At 42.3% G+C, this 19,548-nt stretch overlaps 1 protein-coding gene across 5 annotated transcripts in view; it reads right to left on the bottom strand.

Moving 5' to 3' along the window:
• Positions 1–2,119: 2,119 nt before the first annotated feature.
• Positions 2,120–19,548, bottom strand: part of LOC134344194 (ankyrin-2-like) — a 978,678-nt gene continuing 961,249 nt past the window's right edge. For all 5 annotated transcript variants that reach the window (XM_063043600.1, XM_063043603.1, XM_063043602.1 and 2 more), the window contains 3 exons: positions 17,577–17,756; positions 7,951–8,042; positions 2,120–3,843 (listed from right to left, as the gene is read on the bottom strand). In XM_063043600.1, the coding sequence (XP_062899670.1) occupies positions 3,660–3,843; positions 7,951–8,042; positions 17,577–17,756 (456 nt within the window). In that variant the 3' untranslated portion in view covers positions 2,120–3,659. The remainder of the gene's footprint in view (positions 3,844–7,950; positions 8,043–17,576; positions 17,757–19,548) is intronic.

The raw sequence follows: 19,548 nt of genomic DNA on the forward strand, positions 1-19,548 counted from the left end.
CTCACATCAAGGGGGAACATGGAAGAGATTGATCAGCTCCGTAAGAAATGTTCTCAATTCTACTATAATTGTACCAGTAGCCTCTACTTCACAAAGAACTGTGTGGAAACCTCTTCATCAAGAGGTTTCCACACAGTTCTTTGTGAAGTAGAGGCTACTGGTCATCCAATTACTAAAGCATCATCCAATCCCAATGATTTGGAAGTGCTAACACCCAACCACCTGTTGCCTCTGAAGCCTTCACCATCCTGACCATCAGGAAAGTTCCAAAAGGAACATGTTTATGATGGAAGCAGGTCCAGTACATGTCAAACTTGTTACGGAAATGGTAAGTCAAGGAGTATTTACCATAGCTACAAAAATGGTCAGGTATAAGGCGTAATTTCTTCGCAGGAGATACTGTGTTTAGAGTTAATGACATAACACATCAAAGCACATAGATTGTGGGAACAGTAATTCTTCTTTTCAGACAGAAGAGGATTTGTGTGGCAGGCGTGCATCAAGATCAAGACCAGCTGGTTGGATCGGCCTATAACCAAGATCTGTCTTCCATAGGAGTCAGAGTTTTCAGGAGCTATAACTCTAGAAGCCACATGATTTTGACTTGACATAGAGTGGTGGTAAAGATATCTCTGTAGTGGGCTAAGTGCTGGTAACCTCTGTCATACATGGCTATTGCATGACTTATTTGGGAGGAAAAATAAAGAGAACATTTGTATGAATGTTACGATTTCATGTCTCCCATTTTATTAATATATTATTGTAACTATTATTGAATTGAATTGATTTTATTTATAATAAATAGAACAGGATGTCCAGGATCCAGCTGCACAAGGCAGGGAGAAGGCGGAGATCTCTCAGCATCCTATTGAGCCTGCACAGAATTATGGTGTTGAATGCTGAACTCTAGTCCAAGAACAGCATTCTCATATCCGCTTCCTTCTTCTCCAGATGTGTAAGGATGGTATGTAGAGCAGTGGCTATTGCATTATCTGTTGATCGGTTGTGTAGGTATGTGAATTGTAGGGGGTCCAGTTTGCTGCAGATGTAATCCTTGACCAGTTTATTATTGAGGTGAGTGTGACAGGACACCAGTTATTCAGGCATGTTACCTTGGTCTTTTGTGATACAGGGACAAGGGTGGATAATTTGAAGCAGAAGGGCACTCTACACTGGGAGAGGGGGAGATTAAAAATGTCAGTAAACACACCTGCCAGTTGTGTTGCGCACATCTTAAGTACTCACCCTGCGATGCCGTCCAGTCCTGCAGCCTTGCGACTGTCCACTTGTTTGGAAACACTTGCATACCTCTGCCTCAGAGATGACCAGGTTGCAGGTTATAGCGATGGCTTTCCTTGGAAGTGACTCCATTTATGAACTCGGAGACATCTTCATCATGGAAGACGTTCCAGTCAATGTCATTAAAGCAGTTCTGTAGCATGGAGACCGATTGGTCAGACCAGCAGTGGACCGTTTAACTATGGCCGTGTCTCGTTTCAGCCTGTACATCGGCAAAACCAGAATCGAAGAGGGATCTGATTTTCCAGAAGCTGGGCGGAAGCATTGCGGAAGGGTAAAAGTTCTAGTGTTAAAATTAAGGGGCTGGGATGTAGGAGCCATGTACCTATTCTCCGACTGCATTGTATTGTGTTACGTGTTTATTATGAGTAATTTGCCATTTATGTTGGGGCACGGTAGAAATCAAGAGTATAGCTGCGTACTCATGCCTTGTCTTTAGTGCAGTTTTTAGGCTACACTGGAACCAGAGGCAGTCAGAAAGATATTTTTTGTTGACCGCTTAATTTATTGTTTAAATATGCTTAAGAATGCTTGCTTTAAGTATGTTTGAATACACTTAGATTGCTTAATTCATTACATTGTTAGTTTAGTTTCATCATTACAAAATTGTTTGTCTCTGTTGATTTGTCACTAAAGGATTGAATGTATTTTCATCAACTTAGGACTTCATTTTTTGTGGAGAGCGCATCATACATTTCAACCCTACTCCCGTGCTTAGTCTCTCAGTGGTTTTGGTTTGTTTTAAAGTCACTGCTACAGCATAATTTACAAACACAAAAATTGCAATGGGTCGACACAGGAAAAGAAGATAACTTGCATGTAACACTTGTACATTTTATTTTAATTAAATCAGCCATTTTACACATTGCAATTGGTATGTATTTGTTAGTGTTTTAATTTTGCTTCCGTTTATCTTTATCCTAATACATGCCCTCATAGATATCATATACAATATTTGTTATCACCATGGGAACAAGATGCTGATTCATTAAATTAAAATACACTTCTTCTCACGGTTCTGAAGTTCTTTGATTACACAGCAAAAAAATAAAAAGGTATAAACCAAAATGTAATTACAGAGACATCATCTGCGCTGCAATTAACACCACATGGCATAGCCAGAGCAGTTACACATTCTTTCTGTTGTTTTCTTTTAAATCGCCAGTCAGTACAGGTCTTGACACTGACATAACAGAACTGATATTCTGCCTGCACTGATTCAAGGAGTAAATAATAGACTGATTTATTTAACTTGCTGAACACTCAGTGAATATTGTCCTCATTTTGACAAGTTTCTGAACTAGAATAACTTAAAAAAAATTAAAATAAAATCTTATGAATACATTGAGGGTAGACTGGAACAATTAAAATACCACATAATTATCATTTTCGGTTCCTTTTTTTTGTTGTTTGACTTCTTATGTTGAGACAGCGAGCTGAAACATTTCCCCATTGCAAAGATGTTTAAACAAGCATATAGATGATTACAACAGCTATAAATACTACATGCATGTACAAAAAGAAGCCAGTCTTGTTATATAATGCTGAAATAACCAAAAGATTCTGTTTGTTGTCTTTGTGTTTTGTTAGGTTCATCTCAATTCCAGTTATCTACAGTGCAGGTGCCAGTAGAAAGTACGAGATCACAGATACAAGACTAATGGGTTGGTGAAAGCAGTGAAGAAAGTTGTGAATTTCTGGAAACAAGTATGGCAGCATGAATGCACATCAAATGGAGCTTGCCACACCCACTCATTAATTCATACTAATGCAATTAATAGCGAAATGTCCAATACAGGTGCTAGCATATTTACTAAGCTCTGTAAATCTTTGAGGGACTGTAAGATTCTTACGTGCGCCGTACTAGGCCTGCACACCCATGTTCTGTTACTATGGCGACATTTAGTCAGACTTAATTCAACAATGAAGAAAGGACCATGTGTTTGGTGGCAACATTGTAGTCAAGGTAGGCAGTGTCTTGGTTTCACAAGCCAAAACACTTCTGCTATTTACACATTTATTTTGGTAAGTCCTTCTGTGACAGAAAATGGGAAGAGGCCTGTGGCTGAAGTATTTTCTGGATATTGACATTGTTGCCAGTAGTTTATTGGAAGCAACTTTAGCATGTTCCTAAAACAGCCAATTCAGGAAGATCTAATGTTCAAACAGTATTAGTCATCCAAGATTTGGATGCCATCTTTGGTCACAAACTTACTTATGCACGGTGAAAGGGTTAATTCAGATCTAAGCTTTCCACACAGTTACGCCAGCATTTTCAGATGGAAATGATAATAATATGATTTTTTCATGTGAGCAAACTGCGTAGTTATAATACAACAGATATGCACAATTTGAGTTATTTAGTTTTCTTCCTGTTTCCAGTCCTCACAACAAAAGCGATCAAGAAGTTGCTGTAGGTCATATTTCAGGTCATCTTTCTGAAGTGCTTCAGGTACGTCCTCCAGCTGTTCTTCATGCACATGCTTCCCTTCCTGATCTTTCACCACAGTCTTCTTCTGTGTGCTGGCTTTACTCATGGTCGCCCTAAGAAAATGGACCAAGGCAAAGGAAAAGACAAAGTGAAGAATCCCAGTCAAGGAGAGAAAAAACTGAAGGAGCAATACAAAAAAAAGCTGAGAACCACAGTAAAAGAAAAGATCAGAGATTTCTAAATGGACACTTTGCTGAGCTTTAAAGACTATTAACACTCAAGCCGGAAACTAACACCACTACTCCAATTGCACAGAAGTTTATTGGAATAAATAATGATAAATATTTAGTCCTATATTTTAGAACTTCAAAAAGAAAAATACAGGATAGAAATTGAAAGGGTCATCTCATTGAAATGGCAAAAATGTGAATTGCAAGTAATGCTTTACTATTTCCCTCGTGATGAACAGACAACTCAAACCATGCCCTGCTACTGAAATAGCAACATAACGATCTGTTGAAAAAACTCAAACACAAGGAAATCTGCAGATGCTTGAAATTCAAGCAACACACACAAAAAATGCTGGTGAACGCAGCAGGCCAGGCAGCATCTATAGGAAGAGGTACAGTCAACGTTTCAGGCTGAGACCCTTCGTCAGGTCTTATCGTCGACCAGTCCTGACGAAGGGTCTCGGCCTGAAACGTCGACTGTACCTCTTCCTAGAGATGCTGCCTGACCTGCTGCGTTCACCAGCATTTTTTTGTGTGCGTTGAAAGAACTTTGTGTATTGAGCAGTCTCTGTGGGAGAAAGGAAAGGCGAGTTCGTTCAGCAGATGGTCTGTTGCTCCAGATTCCAACATCTGTAGTCCCTTGTGTCTCCAGAAATGGCACACCTATTTAAAGCAATTTTTTGAATAGTTCAATAGAAGTAACTAAGCCAGACATATTCTGGTAGCATATGTCTTTTTCTGTAGCTTCACAGTTGTTACTCTGGTTACATCTAAATTGGGAGGGTCCAATATCCTTGCAGGGAATTACAGAGGCATTAGTGAGGAGCTTGTCCAGGTGGATTAGAGGAGGATACTAACAGGGATGACGGTAGAGCAGAGGTGGCTGAAGTTTCTGGGAATAGTTCACAAAATGCAAGATAGATATGTCCCACAGATGAAGTAGTTCTCAAATGGCAGGGCTAGGCAACTGTGGCTGATGAGGGAAGTTAAGGACTGCATAAAAGCAAAGGTAGCAAAAGTGAATGTGAAGTTGGATGATTGGGAAGCTTTTAAAATCCAATAAAAGGCAACTACAAAAGCTGTAAGGAAATGATGGGCAAACTAGCCAATAACATTAAGCAGGATACTATATGTTTTTTTCAGTTATATAAAGAGTAAAACTGAGGTGAGAGTTGATATTGAACCACTGAAAAATGATGCTGGTGAGGTAGTAATGGAGGACAAAGAAATGGCAGATGAGCGTTATGGGAACTTTGCGCCTGTCTTCGCTCTGGAAGAGAACAGCAGTATTCCAGAGGTCCGTGAGTCTCAAGGAGCAAGAGTCAGTGCCATTGCTATTACAAAGGAAAAAGTGATGGATGAACTGAAAGGTGTTAAGGTGGATAAGTCACCTGGACCAGATGGACTACGTCCCAGAGATGTCGCTAAAGAGATAATGGATACATTGGTCATGATCTTTTAAGAATCACTTGATTCTGGCATGGTCCCAGAGGACTGGAAGATTGCAAATGTCACTCCACTCTTTAAGAAGGGGGGAAGGGAGAAGAAAGGAAATTATAGGCCAGTTAGCCTACCCTCAGAGACTGGGAAAGGGTTGGAGTCTATTATTAAGGATGAGGTTTCAAGGTACTTGGAGACTAACGGGAAATCTTGCCTGACAAATTTGTTGGAGTTTTTCGAGGAAGTAACAAGCAGGATGGATAAAGGAGAGACGGTAGATGTTATTTACTTGGATTTTCAGAAGGCATTTGATAAGGTGCCACACATAAGGCTGCTTAACAATATCCTATGGCGTTAGAGGAAAGATACTGGCATGGATAGAGGAATGGCTGGCAAGCAGGAAGCAGTGAATGAGAATAAAGGGAGTCTTTTCTGGCCGGCTGCCAATGACTAGTGGTGTTCCTCAGGAGTCAGTATTGGGACCACTACTTTTCACATTGTTTGTCAATAATTTTAAATAGTGGAATTGATGGATTTGTGGCAAAGTTTGTGGATGATATAAAGATAGGTGGAGGGGTAGGTAGTGCTGAGGAAGCAATACAATTGCTGCAGGACTTAGACAAATTGGAAGAATGGGCAAAAATGTGACAGTTGGAATACAGTGTTGGGAAATGCATGATACTGTATTTTGGCAAAAGGAACAATAATGCAGACTATTATCTAAATGGGGAAGAAGTTCAAACATCAGAGGTGCAGAAGGAATTAGGAGTCCTCCTGCAAGACTTCCAGAAGGTTAAATTACAGGTTGAGTCTATGATAAAGAAGGTAAATTCAATGTTGGCATTTATTTCAAGGGGAATAGAATATAAAAGCAAGGAGATAAAGCTGAGGCTTTCTAAGACACTAGTCAGGCTGTACGGGGTATTGTCAATGGTTTTGGGCCCCATACCTCAGAGAGAATGTGTTGTCTTTGGAGGGAATCCAGAGAACGTCCGTGAAGATGATTCAAGTCCATGGGTATATTTAAGGTGGAAAGTGATAGTTTCCTGATTGGTCAAGGCATCAATGGATATGGCAAGAAGGCAGGTGGAGCAGACTCAATGGGCTGAATGGCCTAATTCTGCTCCTATGTTTTACGGTCTTAAGGAAGACACAATAGTCTACAGAAGCAAAAATAAACAAACTGTTGAAGGAACTTAGTGGGTTATGGATCATCGGTGGAAGTATGGATCAATGTTTCAGGTCACAGCCTTGTCTCAAGAGGATATGGGAGAAGGCAGGGAGTGTGCCTGGTCGGGTCAAATACATTTTCTTTAATGTAAACAGCCTGATAGGTAAGTCAGATAAACTTAGAGAGTGGAATATATCATTGCAGTCACAAAATGTGTGTGAAGGGTAGGATTTGGACTTGCGTCTCGATGTTTAAGGATATCAAAATTTCAGGTGTGATAGAATGGCATGTAAAAGAGGAAGGAAGTCACGCTGCTGATTACTGACAGCATTGCGGGAGTATGTAGAGATGATAATCTGAAAGCATTTTCCAATGAGGACATATGGAATAGAATTTAGAATTAAGAGAGGGGCGATCATATTGCTGGGGTTGGACTTTAGGTCCCCCAGTAGTCCACAGGAATTAGAGAACAAATATTTAAAGCAATCACAGAAAGATGCAAAAGCAATATGGCTATCGCAATGGGGGAGTTGAACAGCATGGCGATAGTGTACAGGGGATAAGACGGGGTAGAATTTCTTCAGGATGTTGAAGGTGATTTTTGAGACAATATGTAGATGGTCCTGCCAGAGAAAGGTCTATAATTGATGTCATTTTAACAAATTAAACTGGCCAGTTGATGGAAGTGTCAGTGGACTACAATTCTATATATTTGAAGGTACAGTATTCATGGAAAGGACAAAGTTTAGTCCTCAAGTAAGCTCTTTTGATGAAATGTGGCACATCACTACTCAGAATGTTGCTATCATTTGATCATATGGGAAATTGCACAGAAGGAAATTCAGAGAGCAAAGAGAGGCCTGAAATATTCTTCACAGGTAATCGTTAGTAAATTAAGAACAAGAAAGGAAAATAATGATGTCCATACTACTTGAAAATAAACAGAAAATTCTGGATTGCATGGATTATCACTATAAACAGCAAACACAGTCATAGTTTATCCAGGACAATAAAAATTTAAGAGTTCATGCATTGCATATGTACTCAGCCTGTAAGGTTTCAAGGACAGGTTACTCAATATTGCAATTATTATTTGACAATGGGTTTTCAGCTGGGTCATGGCAAAATTTCACACCCAAACAATACAAATTTAAAACATGTAAGCAAGATTCAAATAGCTCCATGCAACTTCCGTAAAGTCACTCAAATTAACTGATGCTGTACACTGTGTGCATTATGTTAAATGAAAGCACAGTATACCATCCCCCCACCAATACCACTTGGCCACACATCGTAAGATGAAAAGACAGTCCAACTATGTATTAGCTGGTTAGTAAGGCGAATGCAGAAAACACAAGGACAGTGGAGGGTATTCAAACCTTTTAATAACAGATCCATCCTCTTTTACAAACTCTCTCTGAACTACATTTGGAATGTGTACCCTTCCTTGGTTCCCTGCGAAACTAAGAGCCTAGGCAAAATGGAAACAGCATAGACATATAAAACAGCTACTAACAATGATGCATTAATGTGAACAAACTGAAAATAAACAAAAATCCACAATCCTAAAGAAATAAACTAAGTAGATCAAGCAGCATCTGCGGAGTTCTGGTTCAGAGTCTCAAACGGAAATGTTGACTATCTGTTTTCCTCGGGTGACACTTAACTGCAGCTTAATTTTGCTTCCCTGCCACCACTGAATTCTTCCTCCAGTTTTCAAACTCCTGTTTTCTCCACTGGACTTCCAGCATTCCCATCACTGAGATGATTTGTGGAAGATTCAATTGCATTGAAGTAAAACTTCTGGCTCTCAGAAGAATTGGGTTGACCACATTGTATTCCAAAAAGAACAGGGGGCAGGGCTTCATCAAGCCTCATGTACAACAAAAGATCCTGGATGCTGTGATAAATCAATGATCTAAACCATTTTTCATAACTATAAATATTACAGAAAAATATCTTAAATTTATAAATGAAGAAATTGAGAATACAATGCAGGATTTGCTATCTACCTGCTTATTTGCTAGCTACCTGCTCCTGAAATCTTGCCATGTTTTGAAAATAGTGCAGTTCTCAAAATGGGTATAATTACCTTCAGAGGTAAAGAGAGTAAGAGACAAGGAATAAAAAATCAGGTTTGTAATGCCTGTATATGTGGTTAATAAGGGAGATGAGGTGCAAGTATATAGCTGCATGGTATTATGTCAATGTTTCAGAAACTGAAATACATCTTAAAACAAATGAGCACAGCATTGATTCAAGATTTTCAGAAAATAAAGAAATGGAAGAATAAATGAGTTAGATGGCAATATTAATTAAAGAAGCTTTTATTGAGTTGAAGACAGGAATGCCCTTTGAGAAGTCAAACACATAGATGGGAAATAGTGTAAGAGTCCTATACAACTTCAACGAGTATATTGCATATTGTGCACAGCTCTAGTCACCGACCTGCAGGAGATTTATCAACAAGATTGAAAGAGTGCAGTTTGTTGGCACGACTTATAGGGATAGGTTGAATAAGTTAGGACTTTACTCCTCAGTGCATAGGAGATTGGTGGCATCCGTTAGTCTCGCGAGACCATGGATCCGTGCCTGGAAAGTTCTCCAGGGCACAGGCCTGGGCAAGGTTGTATGTAAGACCAGCAGTTGCCCATGCAGCAAGTCTCCCCTCTCCACGACACCGATGTTGTCTAAGGGAAGGGTAAGGGCCCATACAGCTTGGCACCAGTGTCGTCGCAGGAATTGCCAGAACAAGGTTGAAGGCAATGTTGGACTGCCTTAGGGACTCCAGCTCCGGATTTGTCCTCAGGGTTTACTCCCAAAGCATTTCCCATGAGTGGGTATGGCCGCAAGGCAGCAGAGGTTTGAAATCAGAGTGTTCCCTCTCTTAGATGGACTGCCTTCCCAAGCTGACGAGCTCCATCTACCCGAAAGTGCATAGGAGAATGAGGGGAGATTTGATAGAGGTGTATAAAATTATCAGGGGAATTGATAGGGTAAATGCAAGCAAGTTCTTTTTCCACTGAAGTTGGGTAAGACGAGCACTAGATGGGTTAAGAGTGAACCTGTGCAGCAACCTTGAGCGTCCTATGGACCCAGACCTGAAAGATCCCTCTGATCCTCCACACTACTAAGAGTGTTATCATTAATACTATATTCTGTCATCATATTTGACCTACCAAACTCAACCACCTCACCCTTATCTCGATTAAACTCCACCTGCCACTTCTCAGCCCATTTTTGCACCCTATCAATGTCCTGCTGTAACCTCTGACAGCCCTCCACACTATCCACGACACCCCCAACCTTTGTGTCATTAGCAAATTTACTAACCCCTCCCTCCACTTCTTCATCCAGGTCATTTATAAAAATCACGAAGAGTACTGGTCCCAGAGCAGATCCCTGAGGCACACCACTGGTCACCGACCTCCATGCAGGATATGACCCATCTACAACAATTCTTTGCCTTCTGTTGGCAAGCCAGTTCTGGATCCACAAAGCAGTTTCCCCTTGGATCTCATGACTCCTTACTTTCTCAATATGCCTTGCATGTGGTACCTTGTCAAATGCCTTGCTGAAATCCACACACACATCTACTGCTCTACCTTCATCAATGTGTTTAGTCACATACTCAAAAAATTAGATGTCTATCCACGGCCTCCTCTACTGTAAAGATGAAGCCACACCCAGGTTGGAGGAACAAAACCTTATATTCCGTCTGGGTAGCCTCCAACCTGATGGCATGAACATTGACATCTCTAACTTCCGCTAATGCCCCACCTCCCCCTCGTACCTCATCCGTTATTTATTTATATACACACATTCTTTCTCTCTCTCTCCTTTTTCTCCCTCTGTCCCTCTGACTATACCCCTTGCCCATCTTCTGAGTTTTCCCCCCCTCCCCCTTTTTCTTCTCCCTGGGCCTCCTGTCCCATGATCCTCTCATATCCCTTTTGCCAATCACCTGTCCAGCTCTTGGCTCCATCCCTCCCCCTCCTGTCTTCTCCTATCATTTTGGATCTCCCTCTCCCCCTCCCACTTTCAAATCTCTTACTAGCTCTTCCTTCAGTTAGTCCTGACGAAGGGCCTCAGCCCGAAACATCGACTGTACCTCTTCCTAGAGATGCTGTCTGGCCTGCTGGGTTCACCAGCAACTTTCATATGTGTTGTCCCAACATATCAATGCAGCTATAAAGAAGGCAAGACAGCGACTATACTTCATTAGAAGTCTGACGAGATATGGCATGTCAACAAATGCACTCAAAAACTTCGATAGATGTACCATGGACAGCATTCTGACAGGCTGCTTCACTGTCTGGTATGGAGGGGCTACTGCACAGGACCGAAAGAAGCTGCGGAGGGTTGTTAGTTTAGTGAGCTCCATCTTGGGTACTAGCCTACAAAGTACCCAGGACATCTTCAAGGAGCGGTGTCTCAGAAAGGCAGCATCCATTATTAAGGACCTCTAACACCAGGGCATGCCCTTTTCTCTCTGTTACCGTGAGGTAGGAGGTACAGAAGCCTGAAGGCACATACTCAGCGATTCAGGAACAGCTTCTTCCCCTCTACCATCTGATTCCTAAATGGACATTGAACCCGTGAACACTACTTCACTTTTTTAATATTTTTTTTTGCATAATTCTTAACCTATTCAATATACATATACTGTAATTTTCTTCTTCTTCTATATTATGTATTGCATTGAACTGCTGCTGTTAAGTTAACAAATTTCACGTCACATCCTGGTGATAATAAACCTGATTCTGATTCTGAAGTTTATGTCGATACATTGACGGAATGGGTATGGAATTCTATGGTCCAGGTGCAGGTTGATGGGACTAGGCAGATTAATACTTTGACACAGACTAGATGGGCTGAAAGGCTGTTTCTGTGTTCTATGACTATGAAATAGACTTAAGAAAGGAAAATGAAGAACAGTAATAAATGGCATAGATATTGTATAAGTTAATTCAGAGAAGTGTGAAGTAATGTAGCTTGGCGGAAAGAATTAGTAGAGACAATAGACACTAAATAACACAATTTTAAAGGGCATTCTGGAACAGAAAGACCTTTGTATTTTTCTGCATAAATTCTTGAAAGTGGTAATGAGTGTGTTTAGAGAGTGCTTAGTGAAACACATTCTCCTTGCATGGAGTACAAAAGCATCAGGCTATGCTGTACTTGTAATGCATTGGGACATTGACTGAGTCACAACTATTGTGCCCAGCACATCTACAGTTGTGAACTTCCCATGATTCAGGACATTTACAAAGACAGGTGTGAGAAGGATCACCCCAACCACAAACTGTTCCAGCTGCTACCATTCGGGAAACAGTATAAAAGCCAGGACCAACAGGCTCCGGGACAGCTTCTTCCACCAGGCCATCCGACTGATTAACCCATGCTGATTGGAATGTATCTCTATGTTACATTGACTGTTCTATTTATTATAAATTACTATGATTGCACATTGCACATTTAGATGGAGATGTAACGTAAAGATTTTTACTCCTCATGTTTGTGAAGGATGTAAGAAATAAAGTCAATTCAATTCAGTTCAATTCTTTTCCATTTTGAGGCCTGCTGAGTTCCTCCAGCATTTTGTGTGTGTTGCTTGGATTTCCAGCATCTGCAGATTTTCTCTTGTTTACTATAATAACCAATTTTGATTAAAGGCTTTAGTGAGCATGTGAAGACCTTGTAGACGATGTGCATTATGTTAAACTTTGTAAAATATTGGAGGAATGTCTGAACATTCAAAATGACAATTTAACTCTTTGTGACAAGTCTGGCCTACCTGGGAAGTTTAAAGCCTGGGTGTATCAGCATGGCATTCTTCCCAGAATCCTGTGGCCCCTCCTTGTCTATGCAGTTCCGATTTCGACAGTCGAAATCTTAGAAAGGAGGGTTAGCAACCACCTCAGGAGATGGCTGGGGCTGCCAAAGAGCCTGAGCAGCATCGTACTCTATGGACACCACAACAAACTGCAACTACCGTTCAAATCCTTGGAGGAAGAATTCAAGGTAACAAGAGCCAGAGAAGTGCTACAATATAGGGACTCAAGTGACCTGAAGGTGGCTAGAGCAGAGATCCAAGTAAGTACTGGCAGGAAGCGGAGGGCAGAGGAAGCTGTTCAGGAGGCAGAGGCGAGGCTGCGTCACAGGAGGCTGGTGGGAGTGGTCGCACGAGGCCGAGCTGGGCTAGGATCCTTTCCAACTCCCCAAATGGACACCAGAGGGAAGGAAAGGCGTCGTCTAGTTCAGGAGGAGGTGAGAGCAGTAGTGGAGGAGATGAAAGCCTGCAAGGCGGTGGGAATGAAGCAACGGGGAGCTTGGACAAGATGGGAGAATGAGGTTGAGAGGAAAGTGACCTGGGCTGATCTTTGGAAAGCCGAACCACACCGCATCCAATTTCTCATCCAGGCAGTGTACGATGTGCTTCCGAGCCCATCAAACCTGCACACATGGGGCAAGGCAGAGTCATCTGCGTGCCCACTGTGCTCCAAGCGAGGAACCCTGGAGCACGTCCTCAGCGGTTGTGCAAGGGCACTTGATGAGGGACGGTACAGGTGGAGGCATGATCAGGTCCTGAAGACCATCGCCGAAGCCGTCAGCGCAGGAGTAGAGTGGGCGAAGCGGTCCCGACCCTCCAAGCAGACCATTGCCTTTGTCAGAGCTGGGGAGCAGCCAATACCTGCCAAAAGAACATCTGCAGGCATTCTGATCTCTGCAAGGGACTGGCAGTTGTTAGTGGACCTCGAAGGGCAGCTGAAGTTCCCCAACCATATCGCAGCCACCACCCTGCGACCAGACATTGTCCTAGTGTCTGAGTCGACTAAGCAAGTGGTGCTGCTGGAGCTGACAGTCTCATGGGAAGATAGCTTGGAGGAGGCCTTTGAAAGGAAGCTCTCCAAGTACGCAGGACTGGTCAGCAACTGTCAGCAGGCTGGATGGAGAGCGAGGTGTCTCCCAGTGGAGGTTGGTTGTAGGGGATTCGTAGCCCGTTCTTTAGTTAGAGTCTCCAGCATTTTGGGCATCAAGGGAGAGAGGAAGAGGAGAGCCATCCACAGTACCACCGATGCGGCAGAGAGGGCCTCAAGATGGCTGTGGCTCAAAAGAGGGAAGCCATGGAGTCATTAGTAGCTAGCCATCTGGACACAAACTGGGGTCTGATCAGCCCCGGCTGGGTCACCTGGAGGAGGGTGTATGATGTTGAAAGACCCGAAACACCCAATGATTCCAGGAACACCACTGAAGATGTGTCTAGAAGCATCAATAGATGTATGTACGCAGGAATGTCTGAACATTCAAAATGACAATTTAACTCTTTGTGAGGTCACAGCATGTAGAGTGCCTGTACAAGGTGAAGACTGTAGGTTTGTTAATTTTGTTGACAGCAGGTGGATTCTTTCTTCATCTCAGGCACCATTAACATGAGGGTGCCTGTCAATGTTTCAATGTCTGTTGGTTACTGAGAGCTTGGTTGGATTCTTTCTCAGCGCCTGTCAAATTGGTTTATTTGATTATTTGCTTTCAGTCTTATTGCTTTATGTAATATTAATGTTCTTTTATAGCTAAGGAAACATTACTTACAACATTGGTGGACTGATGGATAAGGAGTGACCATTAAAGTGTCTAATTTATTTATAAGGGCATGTTGAACACTGTGTTAACGAACATGCATTGTTTGAGTGAAAGAAACCAGGCTCAATTAATGGCATGATGGCATGACAACAAAAGATCAAAGAGTTTGTCTGTCTCTGTACGTTGCTCTACGTTTATGGAACCCATATTTATTGGGGTATCTTTCTCTGGGTTCTTTGGACTGCCTAGGACCTGGGGTAGTTTTATGAGTGAGTTGGAATTTGGTGTTCCTTCGACAACAGTGACAATCAAGTGGTGCGACTTACCATGTGTATTTTGTGTGGATTATTAATGCTTTCAATTTTATGGTAATGAGTTAGGCTTATGTTACTTTGTCATGCTTATATGCTTACTACCACATCACCTGGACACTCGAGTAGTTTGGGTCTGATCAACTTAGCCCATCACATGGTGCAAAAAAGACTTACGTGAATGGTTTCAGAGATGAGTGATTTCAACTAAAATGTTAGAATGGAGAGGCTGGGGCGAGTATCCTTGAAGCAAAAGAAATGAGAGGCAATTTGATAGCAATGTATAAAACTATCATTGGTTTAGATTTTGGTTAATAGAAACCATGTTAATAAAGAGGTCAAAGACAGAGGAGTGCACATTTAGGAACTTGAGCAAAGGTGGATCTCTGTAATGCCCTGTTTAAGATTTCTGCTGCTATGCTGTGAGGTATTTTATTTTACCAGTTTTCCGGAAAAGCAGTGTGTCAATGATTTAGAGGAAGGCATTGTGAATAACATCAGCAAGTTTGCTGATGATACTAAGCTGGGTGGCAGTGTGACATGTGATGAGGATGTTACGAGAATTCAAGGTGACTTGGATAGGCTGGGTGAGTGGGCAGAAACTTGGCAGATGGCGTTTAATGTGAATAAGTGTGAGGTTATTCACTTTGGGAGCAAGAACAGGAAGGCAGATTATTATCTGAATGGTGTGGAGTTAGGTAAGGGAGAAATACAAAGAGATCTAGGAGTACTTGTTCATCAGTCTCTGAAGGTGAATGAGCAAGTGCAGCAGGCAGTGAAGAAGGCTAATGGAATGTTGGCCTTTATTACAAAGGGAATGGAGTACAAGAGCAAGGAAATCCTTTTGCATTTGTACAGGGCCCTGGTGAGACCACACCTGGAGTATTGTGTGCAGTTTTGGTCTCCAGGGTTAAGGAAGGACATCCTGGCTGTGGAGGAGGTGCAACGTAGGTTCACTAGGTTAATTCCTGGGATGTCCGGTCTTATGCAGAGAGGTTAGAGAGACTGGGCTTGTACACGCTGGAATTAAGGAGATTGAGGGGGGATCTGATTGAGACATATAAAATTATTAAGGGATTGGACAAGATAGAGGCAGGAAATACGTTCCAGATGCTGGGAGAGTCCAGTACCAGAGGGCATGGTTTAAGAATAAGGGGTAGGTCATTTAGGACAGAGTTGAGGAGGAACTTCTTCTCCCAGAGAGTTGTGGAGGTGTGGAACGCGCTGCCTCAGAGGGCAGTGGAGGCCAATTCTCAGGATGCTTTCAAGAAGGAGCTAGATAGGTATCTTATGGATAGGGGAATCGAGGGTTATGGGGACAAGGCAGGAACCAGGTATTGATAATAGATGATCAGCCATGATCTCAGAATGGCGGTGCAGGCTCGAAGGGCCGAATGGTCTACTTCTGCACCTATTGTCTATTGTCCTGTTGGTAGGAATGTTTTGGTTTTGGCTAAAGATAGGCCCTGTTGTCCAACTTAGTAATGTTATGTCAGCCAATCGGGATTGTGGGACGTAGAGAAGGTTCTTGAGAGCTGGGTGGGAAGAGAATTCTGAAGGGCAGTAGCCTGGTTTGGGGTCCTTTTGGCGGGAGCTGCGGAGTGGTGCAAAAGAGAAGATGCTGGTGAATGCCATTGGAAGGAGAGTCCCCATTGCAAGAAGTACTTTATGCAGATGAATGGCTCCAAGGAAGAAGGGCCAATACTCCTAAGAGAGCCAGTTTATTCAAGATGGCCTTTGAGGGAAGTTCGGGCTGTGGTGGGTGCTTTCACGCAGACCATGGGCCCAGCATATGAGTAAAGTGATACACCTCCGACTACTCCAGAAATGAGCTCCATCATGGACTGGTTCAACTGTAATGGGCCTTTCTGTTTATCTTTTCTTTTTTCTGTAACTGTAAATGTGGTAAATACACTTTCTTTATGATTTTTTGCTGGTGTTCCAATAATTGTGTATGGCAGTATTTACACAGCATTCCCTCAAATCAAGGTTCTTTAATCAGAACATCCTGACGTTCCTGTCTGGTTGAACCCCAAATCATACCAACCCTAGACGTATATTGCCTATGAAAAGTGGCCTTCGCACCGCTGAGTCACATGGCTGTCAGCAAAGTTAGCTAACGAAACAAGCTGGTCTACGAGCCTTGGGTTACAACTCTTTTATTCAGGGGGTGGGTGATGTCAGTGGGGCTACTGTCCTCAAGAACTGACACCAAGGATTAGAGCTCTCAATTAGGCAAATGCCCATAAGAAGGGGAAGGAAATTGCCATGCAGGGTGCTGGACCTTGGGGATCCTTCAGGAATTGGAGGGTCTAGGGAAGTCAGGAAGAACAGAGGACTCTTGAAGGATAAAGGTGGGAGCGAATGGGGTGAGTTAGGAGGATAAGAAGGTTACAGCCTGGCTATAGATGACAGAAGGTGAGAATGGAAATTGCATTAGTTGCACGTGGGTTAATACACTGAGAAATGGGTTCTCCTCAAAGCTTAATTTCACATTTGCTATGCATTGCCATTAAAGTTTGTCCTTTAGTTTGATATAAAAGCTGAGACCTCAATGAAAAATATAGATGCACCCTAATAGTAACAATTATCAAACTGAAAATTATTTATTCAATCAGACCAGTTAGAAACAGAGTAGCCTTCCTGCACCCACATACAGTACCTGCTACACTATTTAAAAAGATAACTAATCTGATGATAACCAAAATCATATTTCCACTACCCACAGTAAACTTACAGCCCCTGGTTTATCAAATATTCCATAAAAACATAATATCCATTTATTTTTATTTTCTGTTTTTGCCCATTAAATAATTTTCTAACCACAAACAAGAGAAAATCTGTAGATGCTGGAAATTCGAGCGACACACACAAAATGCTGGAGGAACTCAGCAGGCCAGGCAGCATCTATGTAAAAATGGTAAAAATGATGCTGCCTGGCCTGCTGAGTTCCTCCAGCATTTTGTATGTATGGCAATAATTTTCTAACCATTATTTTGTGCATTCATTTCTACACTGTATCTCTAATACCTATATAATGTAGATAAATGACTCCTGCCAAGATTCTACTTGGAATAAAATTCTCCACCGAGGACTTGAAAATATCATACCATATTGAAATCATCTTTGGCAGATGGAAGGTCAGAGGCCAGCTTGGGGTCCCCAATATGTTTTTCCACTCTGTCTCCATGGATTACTGTCGTTTTAATAACTCTGCTGATTTTTCGGCCCTCAACAGGCTCTGATTGAAATTCAGAGTTAGAGGGCACTTGCGATTCTGAAAATGTCACCTGCACATAAACAAAAGTGATTTTATTGTGTTAATCACTCTGTGCATCCATTAACAAAATAACATTAATGGAAAAGAAAGTAACATTAATAGAAAAGATCTTCACTCAAAAAAAGAAAGGAATGTATGACACAACAATTAGTAAAGTAGAACATCTGGCCGTGATTTTAAAGAACACGGGCAGACGCAGAGATAAAAATCATTGAGTTACACAGTGTGAAAATTGGCCCTTTGGCCTAACCTGTCCACAATAACCAATGTGTCTTCCTGAGCTATTCCTATTTGGCTGCAATTAGCCCATAAATCTCTAAACATTTCCTATTCATCCAGCTATCCAAATGTTCCAAATATCATTCCTACCTCTGACAGCATGCTCCATATATCCATCACACTGCGTGAAAACTTTACCTCTCTGGTCCCCTTTGAAATTTCCCCTTTCTCTCCTCTAACATATGCCTTCCAGTTTTAGACTTTCCTAGCCTTGGAAAAAGAATTGTGACAATCCATCTTATCTATGACCCTCATGATTTAAAAATGCAGGAGCTTTTTAAAAAAAAACTCAGTTGCAATTTCCCATGCACAAACATGCTGATTATTGCTAATCAGTCATTCCACTTCAAAATACAGATAGATCCCTTCCAGACCCTTGCCTGGGTTTCCCTAGCTTGTCCTTGCAAAACTTCTTTAAAAATGTCACAAGACGAGCTACCTGCAACTACACTTATGGCAGACCCAAGTCTAAGCCAAAGGAACATCAATTTCTTCACTAGCTTCTCACAGGATACACTTGGTCAGCCCCATGGGATTTATTCACTATCATGTGTGTGACTATGGGGATTCCATAGTCAGGGGAACGGACAGGAGATTCTGTGAGCCTGACAGAGATACCCGCATGGTGTGTTGCCTCCCAGGTGCCAGGGTACGGGATGTCTCGGATCGGGTCCAGAATATTCTGAAGGGAGAGGCCGAGCAGCCAGTTGTCTTGGTACATGTTGGTACCAATGACATAGGCAGGACAAGGGAGGAGGTCCTGAAGAGAGATTTCGGGAGTTAGGAAGGAAGCTGAGAAGCAGGACCTCCAGGGTAGTAACCTCGGGATTGCTACCTGTGCCACGTGCTAGCGAGGGCAAGAATAGTCGGATCAGGCAGATGACTGCGTGGCTCAGAGACTGGTGCAGAGGGCAGGGTTTCAGATTCTCGGATAATTGGGATCTCTTCTGGGGGAAGTATGACCTGTTCAAAAAGGACAGGTTACACCTGAACCCGAAGGGGACCAATATCCTGGCGGGAAAGTTTAATAGAGCTGTTAGGGAGGGTTTAAACTAATTTGGCAGGGGGACAGGAACCGGAATGATAGAGTGGAGGAAGGGGAAAACAGACTGGTGGCGCAGTGACATTAGTGCCAGACTCAAGGGCGAAGGTTCCTGAGTTCGAATCCAGTCGGGCTGCTCCTGGGCACGCTTTCCATCCGTGCCGGGTTGAGTGTCGAGCTAGCAACTCGACCTTGTAAAAAGCACTAATGGTGTCGAGGTCTTCATCGAAGACGATGGACGAACCTTATGTTTCAGAACATCACTCTTCTCTTCTCTGTATTCCCTAGCTTCTATGACCTTATCCACTGCAAATACAGAAGAGAGGCATTCACCATTTCCTGTGCCTCTACACATAGTTGACCACAATGATCCTAAGGGGACCTATCTCTAGTTACCCTTCTGCACTTAATATACTTATAGAATCTCTTCGGATCGCCTTTACCTTATCTGACAAGGGCACTTCGTATCTTCTTTTCGCCT

The sequence above is a fragment of the Mobula hypostoma genome, chromosome 3, assembly GCF_963921235.1.
Source record: "Mobula hypostoma chromosome 3, sMobHyp1.1, whole genome shotgun sequence".
Taxonomy (NCBI): domain Eukaryota; kingdom Metazoa; phylum Chordata; class Chondrichthyes; order Myliobatiformes; family Myliobatidae; genus Mobula; species Mobula hypostoma.